This window comes from Capricornis sumatraensis, chromosome 23 (genome assembly GCF_032405125.1).
Source record: "Capricornis sumatraensis isolate serow.1 chromosome 23, serow.2, whole genome shotgun sequence".
In the NCBI taxonomy this organism is placed as follows: Eukaryota; Metazoa; Chordata; class Mammalia; order Artiodactyla; family Bovidae; genus Capricornis; species Capricornis sumatraensis.
Window position 1 is genome coordinate 37,400,592 of NC_091091.1, and position 19,172 is coordinate 37,419,763.

At 39.2% G+C, this 19,172-nt stretch overlaps 1 protein-coding gene across 1 annotated transcript in view; it reads right to left on the minus strand.

Annotated features, from left to right (window-relative positions):
* Nucleotides 1-19,172, minus strand: part of SHTN1 (shootin 1) — a 111,444-nt gene that overhangs the window by 33,311 nt on the left and 58,961 nt on the right. Inside the window, exons 9-12 of the mRNA XM_068961413.1 lie at nt 15,843-15,989; nt 12,895-13,048; nt 10,989-11,091; nt 4,582-4,664 (exon numbers count right to left, since the gene is read on the minus strand). Of these exons, the coding sequence (XP_068817514.1) occupies nt 4,582-4,664; nt 10,989-11,091; nt 12,895-13,048; nt 15,843-15,989 (487 nt within the window). The remainder of the gene's footprint in view (nt 1-4,581; nt 4,665-10,988; nt 11,092-12,894; nt 13,049-15,842; nt 15,990-19,172) is intronic.

The following is a 19,172-nucleotide window of genomic DNA, read 5'->3' on the forward strand; positions in this document are numbered from 1 at the left end:
AGAAGTGCCACTATCTGCATTGTGTACAGATGATAAACCAGGCTTGAATGTCTCAGTCTTTTTCAAATGTAAAGGCTTAATTGGTCTTAAGGAAAAGAAATCATTCTGATCAGATTCCCTACTCAGGCACAATACAAGGCTTGGTTAGCTACACAAGCTCTCTCTCTCACCAACCCTGTTTTTGAACTAGCAAAAAGCAATCTACACGAACTTCTGAACTGTTAAGCAGTTCTAATAAATCTGCAAGAATCACCTACAGAGAGCTCATGGTATGTTTTGTAATTCTTTTCTGCAATCACGCAGTTGGTAATTGTCTCACAAAAGCATGTAATCAGGGGGACAATAGAAATATGCAGGATACTGGAGATTAAAGAAAAGGGACAAACGAAGACAAGGGGTGTAATGTTATTGAACTGCCACAGGAAAATAAAATCAAATGTTCTTTGAGTTAGTGCTTCAAGGTCAGTCTTGGATCAGAAAGCTACATGTAATTAATTGAGGCTTACATTTTAAGACCCACTTGAAAAATAAGTTAGTTCTTAAAAAAAAAAAAAAAAAAAAAGACTCACAGACAAAACCACTACATTATTGCTCAGTAAAACCTTTTGTTACTACCTAGAGGAAATTAAAATGAATTTCTAAATTTCACCAGTTTACTTTTCTCTTTCGATAACATTTTTTTAAAGGCATTTAAAAAATCTTATGTCATCATGAGGTACAAAATTTCTAAAGAACATGTCATGGTTGAATAAGTTTGGATTTGACCTAAGATCGTAAAGTTAAGAAAATTTCCTTAATGACAATGATCACAAGAGTCTGCCAAATGAAGATTTCTTCCCTTCATGGTGGTGGTACCATGTCTGTATTTTTCTACTTAACATTTTGAGTATTTTCTATGTTCTGGGCACTACTCCAAATACTTTACGTGTGGTGACACTCGTAATTCTCAGAACAATCCCATGAAATAGAAACTATTATTCCCATTCTACAGATTAGCAAACTGAGGTAAGACAATATCAACAAGTTAAGTGACCTAAATATCAAATACAATAAAGAGCAAGCATACCTCTCAAATCTCAGCACCTGTTCAATAAATGCACTCTTATCAAAATTAGAGTTATTAACTGTATGTAATGCTTTCTTGTATTGAGATCTTACGACTACTTCTAAAATATTTCACAGGCCTTTCCTACAATCAAGCTTTTTAAGAGTCATAACCTAGCAAGAAATGCTTCTCCATTCCAAAGTGGAACAGCAGACTGACTGTATAGTAAAAGCCATAATATGACGCTAATGCAGGAAAACACCGTAACAGCCGGGCTGGTTCCTACGTTATAAATGCAAACTCCAAAGTGTCTCATCTGACCCCAGTGTGTGACGCTGTACATCCATTCATAATGCATTTGATCACTGTCCATTCAATGACAGTTTTTAGTGCAAATGATTAACAAGACACTATAGACAACTACCTTGCCAGACAAAGTATGGATATGGTACCTATCATTAAGGTAATACGATTTTAGGATGGCTCCAGTCTAAAAGTCTCCTGGGCAATGCCTTAATATCTAAGTAACTACTTAGATTCCCTAAGTAACAAGTCAATAGCTCAAGGATGAGGAAGAAAATGCTGCCATATTTCATGAATTGTAAATGAAATATCATTTGCTTAAGGAAACTGCATGGTTTCTAATACTTGGAGTTAGTAAGTTCCAGAACACTTTTATTTTAAATTTAAGTGTGCTGCTGAGGTTCATCAGTTCAGTTCAGTCACTCAGTCATGTCCAACTCTTGGTAACTCCATGCCAGGCTTCCCTGTCCATAACCAACTCCAGGAGCTTGCTCAAACTCATGTCCTTCAAGTCAGGGATACCATCCAACCATCTCCTCCTCTGTCGTCCCCTTCTCCTCCTGCCTTCAATCTTTCCCAGCATCAGGGTCTTTTCTAATGAGTCAGTTCTTCAATCAGGTGGCCAAAGTATTAAAGCTTCAGCTTCAGCATCAGTCCTTCCAATGAATATTCAGAACTGATTTCCTTTACAATTAACTGGTTTGATCTGCTAATTTGATAAGCTAATATTCAATTTATTGAGAACGGGAATTTATTTTATTCTGACTGCTTTCCTGACCCTGTAAGACTTAACCAGTTTCCCCAAAATGAGATTGAAACAAACAAAATTTTAATCTTAATTACAAGTGTCAGGGAAGACTTATAGCCAGTAATCAGTAATCCATGAACATGGCTGCCCTGCAGATCACAGAAGTCAAGACTTCTAAATCCTGCAATGCCCTGGCAAAGAAGAATTTACCTTTTAGCAGCATTACAATGGGCTGCAGGAGGCAAGCCAAAAAAGTCAATCCACACAGATACAATCAAACAGCCTTTGTCTGTAATGGTGCTGCAAGGTGCTTGCTTAAGAAGAAAGACTAAGTCTAAACTTTGATTCAATCAATATGCATGAAAGCTGTGGATGGCTGCAGAGAGGAGTGAGCCTTCAAACAGTCTGCAATCTGCTCAGGGGGAGAGATGTAGAAATAACTCGAACACCAGAGCAGAGTCTTGGGGTGGGACATTAAATCCTTATGGGAACAAAATTTGAAGCCAACTGCCATAGCAACACATAGCAATGAGGCCATTCATTCTGGATTATTAATACTAATAAATAAGAGAAGAGGAGGAAGAGCCAGGGAACACACCAGGCAATATGCCTGGAATCTGATGGGAGATTAGGACAGCACCTTGGTAGAGGGACGGCAGGAGGACAATTCTGGGATTAGGAAAGACAGGAACGAACACACAGGGAACTTATAGGCAAGGGTCAACCATATGGTGAGGTACATGTAATAAGAAATGAAAGTGAAGTGTTAGTCACTCAGTCATGGCCAATTCTTTGCGACTCCATGGACTGTAGCCCGCCAGAATCCTCTGTCCATGGGATTCTCCAGGCAAGAATACTGGAGTGGGTAGCCACTCCCTTCTCCAGGGGATCTTCCTGACCCAGGGATCGAACCTGGGTTTCCTGCACTTCAGGTGTTACCAGGGCCACCTGTTTACCACCTGGGCCACCAGGAAAGCCCTGTCAGAAATGAGGCTACACACTAAAGGCAGAAAACCACCTCTAAGCAGACCACAGGGCTTTGGATTCTATTCTGCCTCAGAGGGCAGCACAGAAATGTGGTAAGATGAAGGACAACTTTGTTAGACCCAGGATCTGAGAACACTGCACTGCAGAGGTATGAAAATGGCTGGAGTGGGGCTAGGAGACCCAGAGGCAGGAAAAGGGAGCCGAGAAGTGTCCCCTCATCTGGGCCTGAATCAGGCAAACCCACCATGCTCTATAAGTAACGGGGGTTGAGCAAACACTGCGGAGTTTAATTTAGGTTCTACGGTTCTCAGGCATAAAGGGCCAAGACTCGGCCCTAGCATTTCAAGCTTTTGTTTTCAATGGGGCCACACATCAAACCACCCACGGCTCTGAGCACTGACTCACCACCTACCCACCTGGTGCCTTGGCTCAGCAGGAAAGCTCTTCTCTCTCCATTCCCATCTCTCCCTATCCTCAACATCTCTCTCTCCAAAGAATCAGAGTCCTGTGAATGTTACTTCCCTGAACAGCTCCTGACTTTACCCATTTCTTTCTCTCTCTGCTACCACCCTCATCTCAGCCCAGGCGATGTTTGTCTGAATAAGTGCCGCAGTCTCCCCTTATCCACGGTCAGTCCTGTGCAGTCTTCTCTCTGTTCTCTCACTGTAGCCAGTGTGATTTTTTACAAAAGATGCATCTCATGTTACACTCCTACTTAAACTTCTACTGTCCTTAGAATAAGTACCAAAATCTTGATCACTGCCTCTAGAATCTGGCTCCTGCCTTCCTAGCAGACTTCTCTTGCATCCATCTTCTAATAATATCAACTTTTTTTTCCAGTTTCCTAATATGCCAAGCTCCTTGCCCACTCCAGACCTTTGAATTGTTGCCCCTCTGTGTGATCTATTATACTTTACCTGAAATACCTTGACCTTCTAAATCCACAACTACTCAGCTGAAACATCACTTGCTGACACCCAGCAGTCTACGTCTATAACCTCTTAAGTCAGTACCAACAGTCACTCCTCCACAGTACTGATTCAAAAATGTATTTAAACAATTATATACTGAATTGGTAATTACTGGTCTACTTCCTGCTTGCCCCACTCAAATGTGACTCTACATCTTGTATCTCCAGTTCACAGCCCTGAAGGGTACATAGCAAATACTTGACAAAGTCTCAGTTCACTTGCTATCAACTGTAAAAAGCCTTTTCCCAAATCCCTCATCTGGAATTACACCCCAAAGTACCTCGTCCCTTAGTGAAAACACGTTTCCAGCATCCCTCACATCACAGTGACATGTGTCCATCTGCTCCAGATGGTAAGCCACATGAAGGCAATGGCTGTTCTTTGGCTTATTCTTATAGTTGTTAAGTCCACATTTCTCCCCCAAAATCTGTTCATAGTCAAAGAGCTCAACAAGTACATCTATTGCTGAAAAACTGTATGTCATCAACAACTTAAAAAGTGAACCCAGGGCAGTGGGTTAGAATTACTTGTTTCTGGTTGAGCCGCCTTTTCTTTCTTAGCACTGCCGCTGCTGGAGTGGGATCGCTTCCGGATCATGGACATGAGTGATCTTTGGGAGAAAGAAAAAAGGTTGACAGGAGATTAGCAGATGCCTTAAGAGCCAAGAAATAGAAGGTACAGGTTCCAAATAATCAGTAAAAATCCAACTTTTCTCTAAGTATGTGAATACAAAACTAGAATTTAAGTAGCCTACTACTTAATAGTGGTATAGTAGTATAAGTAGCCTACTTACACTTTTAATAAATTGTGAAATTTTTCATCACTGTAAGAAAGAGAAAGATGTCCCATCCTTTTTCTGTGTAAAACCAAACTAATTACTGGAAGAAGGAGACTGCTAAAGTGAAAGAAAGAATGTGAAGTTGCTCAGTTGTGTCCGACTCTTTGCAACCCCATGGACTGTAGCCTACCAGGCTCCTTGGTCCATGGAATTCTCCAGGCAAGAGTACTGGAGTGGGTTGCCGTTTCCTTCTCCAGGGGATCTTCCCATCCCAGGGATCGAACCCGGGTCTCCTGCACTGCAGGCAGACGTTTTACCATCTGAGCCACCAGGGAAGACGTCCAATTACTGTAAGAAGGAGGCTGCTAACAGTATTATTAATATGATGCAGAGACATCTACAAAGTAAAATAGATACAGAAAACCTTTCAATATCCATATTTAAAATTTAGAAACAGGTGCAAAGATGGGCTCAATAAAGGACAGAAATGGTCTGGACCTAACAGAAGGAGAAGATATTAAGAAGAGGTGGCAAGAATACACGGAAGAACTGTACAAAAAAGATCTTCACAACCCAGATAATGATGATGATGTGATCACTAATCTAGAGCCAGACATCTTGGAATGTGAAGTCAAGTGGGCCTTAGAAAGCATCACTATGAACAAAGCTAGTGGAGGTGATGGAATCCCAGTTGAGCTGTTTCAAATCCTGAAAGATGATGCTGTGAAAGTGCTGCACTCAATATGCCAGCAAGTTTGGAAAACTCAGCAGTGGCCACAGGACTGGAAAAGGTCAGTTTTCATGCCAATCCCAAAGAAAGGCAATGTCAAAGAATGCTCAAACTACCGCACAATTGCACTCATCTCACATGCTAGTAAAGTCATGCTCAAAATTCTCCAAGCCAGGCTTCAGCAATATGTGAACTGTGAACTCCCTGATGTTCCAGCTGGTTTTAGAAAAGGCAGAGGAACCAGAGATCAAATTGCCAGCATCTGCTGGATCATGGAAAAGCAGGAGAGTTCCAGAAAAACATCTATTTCTGCTTTATTGACTATTCCAAAGCCTTTGACTGTGTGGATCACAAGAAACTGTGGAAAATTCTTCAAGAGATGGAAATACCAGACCACCTAACCTGCCTCTTGAGAAATCTGTATGCAAGTCAGGAAGCAACAGTTAGAACTGGACATGGAACAACAGACTGGTTCCAAATAGGAAAAGGAGTACGTCAAGGCTGTATATTATCACCCTGCTTATTTAACTTCTATGCAGAGTACATCATGAGAAATGCTGGACTGGAAGAAACACAAGCTGGAATCAAGACTGCCGGGAAAAATATCAATAACCTCAGATACGCAGATGACACCACCCTTATGGCAGAAAGTGAAGAGGAGCTAAAGAGCCTCTTGATGAAAGTGAAAGAGGAGAGTGAAAAAGTTGGCTTACAGCTCAACATTCAGAAAACGAAGATCATGGCATCTGGTCCCATCACTTCATGGGAAATAGATGGGGAAACAGTAGAGACAGTGTCAGACTTTATTTTTTGGGGCTCCAAAATCACTGCAGATGGTGACTGCAACCTTGAAATTAAAAGACGCTTACTCCTTGGAAGAAAAGTTATGACCAACCTAGATAGCATATTCAAAAGCAGAGACATTACTTTGCCGACTAAGGTCCGTCTAGTCAAGGCTCTGGTTTTTCCTGTGGTCACGTATGGATGTGAGAGTTGGACTGTGAAGAAAGCTGAGCATTGAAGAATTGATGCTTTTGAACTGTGGTGTTGGAGAAGACTCTTGAGGGTCCCTTGGACTGCAAGGAGATCTAACCAGTCCATTCTGAAGGAGATCAACTCTGGGATTTCTTTGGAAGGAATGATGCTAAAGCTGAAGCTCCAGTACTTTGGCCACCTCATGTGAAGAGTTGACTCATTGGAAAAGACTCTGATGCTGGGAGAGATTGGGGGCAGGAGGAGAAGAGGACGACGCAGGATGAGATGACTGGATGGCATCACGGACTCGATGGACATGAGTCTGAGTGAACTCTGGGAGTTGGTGATGGACAGGGAGGCCTGGCGTGCTGCGATTCATGGGGTCGCAAAGAGTCGGACACGACTGAGCGACTGAACTGAACTGAACAGACTGGATAAGTATTTAAAGTAGTTTAGGGATATACATGTAAGCAAAGAAAAAAAAAAACTTTTAAGGTAATGAAAGGACTCAAGGGGAGGAAGGAAATAATGTAAAATTTACTTTTTTCCATTCTGTCAACTAAAAGGCAGGAGAATACAGAGTCTACTTGTTAACATTCCAAAGCAGGGTAGGGTGCATGGAGGCGGGGGCTGTCACTAGTTGGGGGCCTCTCACCAGTCTGAGACCTCTCTTTAACCTCTCACAACACCATAACCACCCCACACCTCTGGTTCTGAGAGGAAGTTTTGGGAATGTGTGTTACTGTACAAAAAGATTACAGAGCAAGAAGTTATTTGTACTGCTCAGAACAGTTGTATATATTTACATAAATGAATGAGAATAGATGTTCTTCCTTGCAAACCACCTAAGTGGATGAGAGAAAGTGTGAGCTTTAAATGTTCTATACATTTGAAGTACAAGTTGAAGACTGGTGCAGTGTCTACAAGAAAGTCATCTGTACTATTATAAAGAACTATCCAACAAGCTGGTGCTAAGACTAAAGAGAAAATAGACAGTGTGGGTTTCACAGGACAAGTAAGAAGATCAGAACAAGACATCTGGGACCAGTCAAATCTCTAGCGAAAATTGCCACAGGTGGAAATATTCATCTTGAAATTGTTCTAGTGTTCTTCACACCCACTTTGATGGTTAATTTTGTGAGTCAACTGGACTGGGTCATAGGGTACTCAGAGAGGTGTGTGTATGTGTGTGTGTGCGCGCTCAATCGTGTCCAACTCTTCATGACCCCATGGACTGTAGCCTACCAGGCATCTCTGTCCATGGGGTTCTCCAGGCAAGAATACTAGAGTGTATAGCCACTCCCTTCTCCAGAGAATCTTTCCTACTCAGGGATCAAAGATGGGTCTCCTGCACAGCAGGCAGATTCTTTACCATCTGACCCACCAGGGAAGCCCACTCAGATGTATGGCCAAACAGTATTCTGGGTGTTTCTGTGAGGGTTCTGGTAACATCTGAACTGGTAGCCTGGGGACTTCCCTGGTGGTCCACTGGTTAAGAGCTCACCTTCCAATGCAAGCATATGGGATCCCACATGCCTCTTGGCCAAAAAAACAGAACATAAAAGCAGAAGCAATATTATAACAAATTCAATAAAGACTAAAACATGGTTCATATATGTTAAAATCTTTAAAAAAAAATAAATTGGTAGCCTCAGTAAAGTAGAATGTCTTCCCTAATGTGGGATGGGCCCCAGTCAGTTGGTCAAAGGCTTGAATACAAGAAAAGGGTGAGCCTCCCCCAAATAAAGGGGATTCCTAGGTGGTGCTAGTGGTAAAGAACCTGCCTGCCAATGCAGGAGACGAAAGAGATGCAGGTTCAATCCCCAGGTCAGGAAGACCCCTGAAGGAGGGCATTTTGAAATCCACTCCAGTATTCTTGCCCAGAGAATCCCATGGACAGAGGAGCCTGGTGGGCTATGGTCCACAGGGTCGTAAAGAGACAGACATGACTGAAGCTACTTAGCATGCACCCCTAAATAAGATCAAATTTCTCCCGCGCTGAAACTAGGACATCTACTCTCCCTTGCCTTCTAAGTCACGAAAACTGAAACACTTCCTCTCCCCGGGTCTCCAGCCTGGTGATCTTCGGACTGAAACTACACTGCAGGCTCTCCTTGGTCTCCAGCTTGCTGATTTATCCTGCAGATCCTGGGACTGGTCAGCCTCCACAGTCACGTGAACCAATTACTCAGGCTACCTTCTCTTTTTATGTATACGATGTATATGTACACATGTACACCATCCCCTCACTGCTTCTGTTTCTCTGGAGAACTCTATAACCCTATACACTAATATACCCTACTCTTTCCCCATGAGCCTGTCCTTTCATTCGGCTGCTACAAAATGACCAAGGTATGCTTTCTTCCTCTCTTATCTGTCTCCCAACCGTCCTCCTGGTCAAATGAGCAGAAAGTGGGACGGGGGTGGGATGGAGGGGCCCAATAAAACCCCTGAAAGAAGCCACAGGCCCTAGTCGTATTTTCCCAGTCTCACTTCTATCCAGGACCTACATCACCTTAAAACAAACAGCTCAGGAACAACGTTGGAAAATCTTGTGAAACTCAATACATATGCAAATATATTTGACGAGAAAGTACTCCTTATCAAAAAATAAAAATCTCTTTCTACTGAGAAATTATGTCTTTGTCTTATACTATTTAAATTCATCTTAAAAGAAAAATCATTCATGTTATTCAACAAAAATTTTCTGTAATGGGCCTTATAAGAGTTCATGTTTTAGACACACATATTTGGCATTCTAGTTTCATTTCTCAGTATAACTGTAGGGTGCTCTTTGAGAAAATACTCTATTTAGGTTATAGTTTACTTTTAATTTGAAGGGCTCTCAAGATTTCAGAGACTAAAACTTAAAGGCCAACAGTAGGATTATAATTGGTTTTTAATAGTTCCCTCTCCTCACAGACACAAGTGACCTTTCTTACCAAGCTCAAAATTCTAGACCTTAGCAAAAGATCAAAGTGATGAATTTCCTATTTTAAATGTCAAATTCAGAATATCTCCTACAGCTTTAGCGACCCAGGAGAGAAAGAATTTAAAATACCTGAAATTCTTTCAATTGACTCTTGGATCGATCACGTGTAAAAATTATTTTGCCTTAACTACTTCAATGGCTTAAAGTGGATTATGTCATACCCTACTCAGTAAGGAAAACTAATGAGAATCTTTTTAAAAGGCAGAGTTCCATTTTCATGGTCATGTGGGAGGACCATGCTACTCATTCTATTGAGATGGATCCGCAAAGGTGCAAAGTACGAATAAATGGACTCTCTGTGTGAACGGATTAAACAAATCACATGAGTTAATGAAAGGTAAAACTCTTAGCAAAACTTTAAATTTCATTTGATCAAGAGTAAATTACACACAAGTGGTTAACAGCATAAAGTGAGGAGGTAAACTGTCACACAGCAGGTAGGTTGTCTTATGTACACGGATGGTAGACTGATGAAGCACAAGAGGCAGAATTTGACTCGAGATGTCCTGGGGTGTATTGTGCTTAGCTCAGGCTCCTTGGCATCATCAAGTCACCTCTGGCTCAGAAAAAGCAAATTTTTGTCTGCATATGTGATTTCCTGTTGCAAGAATTTAAACATCATTTCTCTTTATGGAATGTAACTCACTCAGCATTATTAAAGGTTTAAATATGAGATTAAGGAGTTAAAAATAATTATACTTTTAGTTTAATTACTAGTTTACAACAATAAGAGCTGTAAGGTTTTTATTAGTTCAGTATTTTTATTATTTTTAAAATAACTGAACAAACTGTAGCTTTTCAAATTAGTGAGAGAAAAACATGAAAACATTCTGGACAAGCTCAAAATTCCTTGATCTTCTGGTTAAAGGGTAAAAGAAAATCCTAATGACATGGACTGAAAGTTTAAAACTGAGGTATCAAAAAGTTTTTTTATGTCTAGCTCCTCAGCTTGGAACATCCACATGAAACCAGAATATCTATAAGAACACTGTAGGCCACAAGATGTCTTTGCCAGGTATTTAAGACCCTAAATATATTTCAAGAGATGGGCTTCCCTGGTGGCTCAGTGGTTAAAAAAAAAATCCACCTGCAATGCAGGAGATGCTTGATCCCTGGGTTGGGAAGATCCCCTGGAGAAGGAAATGGCAACCTGCTCTAGTATTCCTGCCTGGGAAATCCCACGAACAGAGGAGCCTAGAGGGCTACAGTCCACGGGGTTGCAAAGAGTCGGACACGACTTAGCAGCTAAACAACAACAATATATTATAAGAAGGGAATGATACACTGGCCTTCAGAAAATTCTCTGAAACACCTGCTAATATCTTTCAAACATTTTACCCGTGTCTAATGATGCATTCTAAGCCAGTATTTTTTTAAAAAGGATACCAATAACATAAACTTCAGTTTCTATGACAAGGACTAACATTTGATGTCGAGCCATCTTCCCGGATGTGCTTACCGGATAGGATTGGGGGGAGGAGGGGGAGGAGGTGGAGGTGGAGGAGGTGGTGGTGGAGGTACTGAATTCTCAGACTGGTTCACCCGTTTCTGGAGTTCATCAACTGCACAGAGAGCAAGCATTCAGAAAAAAAAGATGAAATAAGCAACTTAGCACCTTACATACATGTAAAGGAAAAAAACCACCTGTTCAAAATCACATTCTTTTACTAGGGCAAAGTTAGAAATTCCAGTATGAAGCTGCAGAACCTTTTAAACTTTTTATCGTCAGTGAGAGAGACCTTATATACATTACCAAAAAATTACCATCTTTTTGCTATATGTACAAACTATGAAAAAAGAAAAAAAAATCAAGACAATGGCTGGATGGGTGGGAAGTAAGGATTGAGTAGGCTGAAGAAATGTTTGTTAAGAATGGAATATGCCACCCAAACACTAAGAAATTGTTAATATTTGACTTTTCAAGTATATAGACCAAGAATTGAATTAATTTTAAAGATGACATTTAGTAATGAATTTTAATAGCATACTTTCCTCCTCCACTTAATCTCCTTCAAAGCTGCAAATCCTAGAATTTGTCATTTTAACCAGAGTCAGACTCCCAAATGTCTAACTCAGAAACTTCTTGTTCTTTTGAAGAGCATTCTGGAAATATAATTTATTCATTCAATTCATTCAAGCCATTAATAAAACAAGTACTTACTAAGCTCCAACAATGTGAAAAAGAGCCTGTCCTTGGTGCTGTTTAAGACATGGTTCCTGACTGCCAGAAAACTCAATTTATAACAGAGATGTGAATGCCTCTAACTGAGCTCTCATGGGCTACAGGTACTGTTCTCAGGAAAAACTCTCCCTCTATGTAGTCATTCTACTTTCCATGACTAACTGTACTCCAATGACCTGTCCATTTGTTTTTACTGCCAGCACTTTAATAAGCACGGTAGGCTAGGTTCTCCAACACCAAGTATTCTCTAGTTATTTCATATACATGTGTCTATTTCTCTAAAGGGAATCTGAGATCCTCGTGGACAGTAAAGCATGGTTTCTTTTCTTCTATATTTCTTATAGCACCCCAGGGTACTGGGTATGGCTGAGCATATACACAGCAGACAAAAAGAATGAACTACTTCTTAATTTTAGATAAATTTAAAAAAATAAATTATAGTTCATTTTCATTGTGGATTAGAAAGCACTGAATATTTTTTAAAGAAAAAAAGCCTACTTGATTCTTCTGTACAGATTTAAAAATTCTAGTATAAAATTAACCAAAAATATCTGAAGTGAATATTGAAGCTGTTATAAAGGGAACAACCTGACTCCTTAAATTACTTACTTTCCAACAGAAACTTATTATTTATCCCTGTGTAGTAATCTAACTCACACATTCCCGTTAAGCCTTCTAGAACTGAATGAATACATCATTTAAGTACCCCTTGGTGTTTTAAAGGTTTTTCCATTTAATATATATATTGTTGCCCATTTTATTGATAGGTGTGATATTGAAAGCATTATTTCATGTGTATAATTAGACATCAAAGATGAAGGTAGTATGAACCTGAAAAGTTACTTTTTAAAAATACACCCTAAAATGAACAAAATAAGTACTTAATGAACACTCATCTCTGAAGCCCTGAGAAATGCTGAAGTTTTGGTCTTCCCGTATTAATTGTATCTCTGTCTCTTAATTCTGTATGTGATGCTCATAAAAGCTCTGAGTCCAAAAAGTAAGTCTAAATATTTATGAGTCATCTCATTACAGTGATCATTCTACTTAACTGCAATAGTCAGAAATGAGGGAATTTAAAAGAAAGCTTGGAATTTTTCTACCGAATTCAGAGCATTCAGTAAATGTACTAGCCATGAAAGATTCGCATATTAAGACATAATAGCCTACGCAATGTTTTTACCGGAATGCTTTAAGTTTCTAGCTTTCTCCTCAGAATTCTGATATTTCAATTCCAGTTCTTTTTTATCTTCTTCGAGAAGCTCCAGTTGCTGTTTGAGACTGTGTATCTCCTTGTGGAGAGTTTCGTTCTGCAGTTGCTCCTCTAGCTCTTTGACCTATAAATCACAAACAGACTTTTACACAGTGATAACAGTTTTTCCTTTGTCAAGAAAAACAAGGGGAAAAACAAATATTTCTCTTTTACTTTGCATTTCAGAGCAAAGAGATTCCAATTCATCTTAAAAAGAAAATCACACAAATCCTGGGATACAGATAATACTGGGCCTTCCCTGGTGGCTCGTTGGTAAAGAATCTGCCCGCAATGTAGGAGACTGCCTACAATACAGAAGGCGCGGGTTCGATCTCTGGGTCAGGAAGATTCCCTGGAAAAGGAAATGGCAATCTACTCTAGAATTCTTGCCTGTAAAATTCCATAGACAGAGGAAGCTGACAGGCTACAGTCCATGGAGTCCCAAGAGTTGGACACGACTTACCAAGTAAACCATCACCACTACCACCACAGATAATACTTATATTATCAGTAATGTGATTCATATAGATTTATTGGAGACTTATATCCCAGAAAATTTAGTTTTTAATATTCATATAAGTAAAAAATTCATTTAAAACAGATTAACACTTCTATGCCCATTTGAAAACAAAAACTTAGGTAATAGTAAAATGAGTCCTGGTGGGATAATTTGGTAACAACAAAAACCATTTTAAAAAAAAAAGGAAGGAAAGCCCCTTTGATTCAGTAATATTACTTCTAGAACTTGTTTCAGAGAAGTAGACAGGTGTTCAAATATATTCATTAGAGCATTCTCTGCAACAAGGAAATTTTGGAAATAAGCTACATGTCCACCAATATTATTGATTTAATAAATTACAGTGTTTAGTAAGTAAAATATCAATACTATGCAAAAATTTTAAATCACATACCTCACTATACACTGACATAGAAAGATATTAATTTATTACCAATGGAAAAAAACCAGGTTGTAGAACAATATGCTTGCAATGATCCCATTTAAACTATATTCATAAAACTATATATTTACATAAAGTTTGGATATGCACCAAACTATGGAATTTTTAATTAATCTTAGTTTTCTGCTTTAGCTTTTTCTGTATTTTTAAGATTTCCTTATTATAATAATAAAAACAACACAGTTGTGTTTTAAAGATTGCTGAATTTGCAAGGGAACTTATAGACAGGTAAGCAATATTTTCCAACCACAAACCTGAAAGATTATCCAGAATAACAGTACAGTAAAACAGGTTTAGAAGTATTGATTGCTCTAACTTCATTTATAACTTATATATACTCTTCAGTACCCTACCCGAACAAGGTATACACCCAACAATTTAGTCCCATCCTCAATATAATTTACTAGGTTCTCGGCACGCATTATTTAATGAGGTAACTACATGTAGAAGAGGGCTTCCCAGTGGCTCAGCAGTAAAGAATCCACCTGCAATGCAGGAGGCTTGAGTTCGATCTCCGGGTCACGAAGATCCTCTGGAGAGGGAAATGGCAACCCAAACCCACTCCAGTATCCTTGCCTGGGAAACCCCATGGACCGAAGAGCCTGGCGTGCTACAGTTCATGGGGTTACAAACAGTCAGACATGACTTAGTGACTAAAACAGGTAGTAGAGCTTTTTTCAAATCAGAAAATTCTAGTAGTAAGCTAAATAAAAATAAACATTCTTTCATTCTCTTTATTTGAAAAGGTAATTCCTGCATATGGGAACCAAAAAAAAAAAAATGTCCCTTTCATCCTATCCCCCAAGGCACTCTCCTAGGGCCAAGCACTATTACCATGTATTCATTTAGAGCTTCCCTACATGTATACCAACATTTCTTATTGAAGGAAAAAAAATTTAACTCTACCTCACAACCAACTTGGTAAAAACTCCAGGAACATCCAAGGATTAAATGTCGACAGTGTTGCTTAAAGAGACTTCCACAGGTGCTAACAAATGGCAGCTAACAGCCTCTCCCTCTCCAACTAGGGACACTGTAAGTAGCATGAATATTGATGCAATTTTTCTTAAGTGGTTTCTTTAATTTGAAAGGCTTTGTTCCACCTGTTTGCCTGTCCCCCTCTCCGCCTCTCCTTCTCACCCACCACGATGACTATCCTTTCTGCCGAGCACACAGAGGTAGGCTGTGTCAGCTGGAGTAACTCTACTCAAACAAATTGAAATAACCACTTAGGAAGCCTTTAAACATATACATTTGTGCAAGTTTACAAAATCAGAAATTTTCTCTAAGCAAACAATTACTATTAACACGGACTTTTCCTCTCTCTTTGAATAAAACCTATGCGTTCCAACAAGCTCTTTGAGACCAATCACAATACACTCTCCTAGTGTATGCACTCTCCAAAAACACAATTGACTCATAGATTTCCAAACTGCATTATTCAAGCTCTTTTTGAGTTGTCTCTCTGCCTCACTTCTTCCGATCCTTTGGACGGTTTAAAAGTCACTATAAACCCTACTAGCGGCTCAGTGGTAAAGAGTACGTCTGCCAACACAGGAGATGTGGGTTTGATCCCTGGGTCAGAAGATCCCCTACAGAAGGAAACGGCAACCCATTCCAGTATTCTTGCCTGGGAAATCCCATCCCATGGACAGAAGGAACCTGGTGGTCTACAGTCCACGAGTTCACAAAGGAGTCAGACATGACTTAGCAACTAAACAACAACAATAGAGCCTACAAAAAGTGCACTATAAATTTTAGATGGGTACTAGAAGTTCATTTGGTAGTTTTTTCCCTAAAAGGTGAAAACACTGGAAAGACTTAGTAACTCAAGCAACATAAGGAACTATGAGCTTCTGGACTAACTCCTCTCAGTGTAAGGATGTGTGTGCATTAAAAACCCAGAAGAAAATCTGTTACCTTTTGTTGATGCTGAATTCTCTCTTCTTCAAGGAGCTGGACGAGTTTCGCATTTTCATCTAATGCGTTCAAAAGCTGCCGGTCAGGAGCAGAGCTCTGCAGCAGAAGGTGGCTTTGTCTCTTTAGCTTGTTCTGTTCAATAAACATCTACAAAAGTTAATTACAAAAATGTTTGTACCAATCATGCTCACAAGCCTCCTCAATGGAAACTTGAGCAAAAGGAAAGGTGGAGTTTTCATTAAAAAGGTAAACGCAATTTCTGAATGGTAGTATGATGATTTTAGAAGTAATGAGTACCATGATAAGTTTTCATTCATAGCTTTTATATAATCTTTAGAACCTTTACCTTTGTCTCAGCACAGTATATATACAATAGTTTAGTCCCATACTGTGGCTTTTAATATTTTATTATTGCTTTAAAATATATTAATACTTAGTAGTAGCAGCTAATATATATCAAGAACTTATGCCAGGTATTCTACTAAATACGCTCTACACATTATTTTAATCCTTTACATCAATCCCTGTGAGGTGAATGCATCTGCTTTGAGAAGCTAAAACATATTCAAGACTGCGGGATAGGTGTGGCAGCAATCATTTTACATGCAGTTTATCATCTAATCCTTAGAACACCACTGTCAAGTAGACACTATTATTATCCCACTTTTACTAATAAGATAACTGAGGCTCTGAGGGGTTAAGCAGCTTTCCCAAAGACACAAGTGAGTGGCAAAACCCAGGATTTAAACCCAGATCTGTCTAATTTACTGGCCCATGCTCTTCACCATCTGGCTAATCTCTTTCTCTGTTATTTACTAGACCTAAGATTTTTGTCTTAAACCAATCAGCTTTTCCCCAGTGACAAAAGTAGTTAACAGTAGGAGGGTAAAGAGGAGAAGGAAAAAGGTATACTAATTAAACTGAGCCTTTTATTAAACAATTTATATATACTCTTAACCTAATCTTCACAACTTTTCATGGTTGAAAGCAACATTATTTCCTATTCACCTATTACTTCTTTTCCTTAATATGCTATACAAGTCAGCCAGTGGGCGAGTCTGAACACAAAATATTTTACAAATTCTGAAATCAGGCCCATTTTATAGTAGAGCAACATTTGCAAGTGAAATTTACATTCTTCTTCCATCTGATGCCTGTGTAAGAACAGGAACAGAGGATGAGTAAGTATCCATGAGTGCACAAGTGTTGGGCTGGAGAAAAGTGAGACTGGAAGAATCTACGCACTAGGGAAGCATAATCAACATTCCATCATAGTATCTTAAATTTGAGACCAATAGTCTAATGGAAATGATTTATTTCAGATTACTATTGAATAATAATATTACAGTAATTTATTTTTTATACATTTCCCCCTCTTAAAACTCAATTGGTTGGAGTCCTGTGTTGGTATCTTAGACAATATCTCACAGTCAACATGAAAGGCCAACAAATGCAAGTGAAACAACTCAGATTCTCTGGCTCCCCAGCCAGTGAGGCCTTTCACCAAGAGTGCTCCGAGTCTGGGAGCAGACAGAGAGGAAGCAGCCAGCAGGGCTGACCAGGGCAGGGCGAAGGGCCCAGCAGTCAGACAATACAGGGCACAAGGACCACCGAGGCCAGGGGTGGCCTTATGACGCTCTGCACTGCTCCGCTGTACTCTGGTTCTCTTGGGGAAAGTTACAGCTCTCAGGAAAACTTGCCTAACTTACATGATTATAAATTGTTTCAACTGTTATTTTAGAGAGAAAAGAATAAAGACTGTGTCTTAGGGATGTTAATAACATGAATTTCTCTTGCAAAGCCCTGTAACAATCCCTAAATTGCAATATAAGATGAAAAGAACATACAGAAAAGAAGTTCCTTTCAATAACAATGGCAACCTGAAAAATATTAGTCATTAGACCACCTTTTCTAGACTTTAAAGTACTAAAATAAAACACTACATAATGCCTTTTCTAAAGATGTATTTAAAGAAAATTCAGTTACCGAACACTAATGAAATTTGGCTTTTAGCTATGGAAAGAACTTCTTGGTTAGAGTTATTAAGTGGGTCCCTTATCAGACAAATAATAACATTGGTATCAGAATTTCAGAGAAATTTTCCTACATCTCTTCAAAGAATGAGAAGAAAATTTAGTGTCATTAATATATAACTCATTCTTTCAAAAATAACATTAAAATATTATCATCTCAGTTGTTTGAAAACAAAACTTATTATGTAACATTCCCTCAGTATATTAGGACTACATGTTGAAAAAGTACTCACATCTTTAAACAGAGGAAAGAAAAACTACACTAAATAGCAAAACATATACATTCAAAAACTATAGGAAAGGTTTCAAGAGTTGAAATTATGTTGAAGAAATACAAACACTTAACATAGTTATGAGGACAACTGACTGTTCCCTCTTTGTAAGTGATCAAGCTTTTGGTTTTTTAATTGGACAAATGTAGAAGTAAGGAAGAAACATTCAATTTTTAATTTACACACTTGAGAACTGTTTGCATGTTTACAGGGTATATTTGTAGTTAAAAAAGGTGACCTAAATTAACTTTAAAAAATGATTTCTATGGCTCTACACTATATACCCCAACAGGGCAGGAGTCGTATTTGCTTTCTTCACCATGATATTCCCACTACCCACACCATGTCTGGCTTGAAAGATATTTGCTGAACACAATAAGAACAAAATGCAAAAGTGGTATTTCTCTAGTTAAGTCAGATACTTTTTATCAGCAGTTGTCTGTTGAAAACCTGAGAATCTATAAACCATGTAAAAGGGAAGATATACCAGTTCTAATTCAGTTTTGTCTTTTCTTCTTACTATTGTGTAGATCAAGCCTCAGATACTGTAAAATCATCGATCACTGTTGCAAATACTTATGCTACCAGCAATGTGGAGCAGGAAATGGCAACCCACTCCAGTATTCTTGCCTGGAAAATCCCATGGACAGAGGAGCCTGGCGGGCACAGTCCATGGGGTCACAGAGTCGGACATGACTGAGTGACTTAGCGCACGCATGCACGCGTGCAGGCACACACACACACACCAGCAGGGTAAGTACCACTGCTCTCACTTTCCCTCCTCAAACATCTCTCTCCTTATTCTGGATTAACCTGTCAGCACTGTTTGCGCCAATCACTACGGGTTGCACGGCAGAATGAATCATTCATTTTTATATTCTTAAAGGAATCTTACTTCTTCCATCTATCCTCTCCGTTATTGCATGGCCTTCAAGTTTTTCTCTGAGCTGCTTTGTATTCTAACATCATTCTGCAAACAAGAAATGGAAACTGAAAATGTCTCTCAAAATTAAGACCCTTGCATG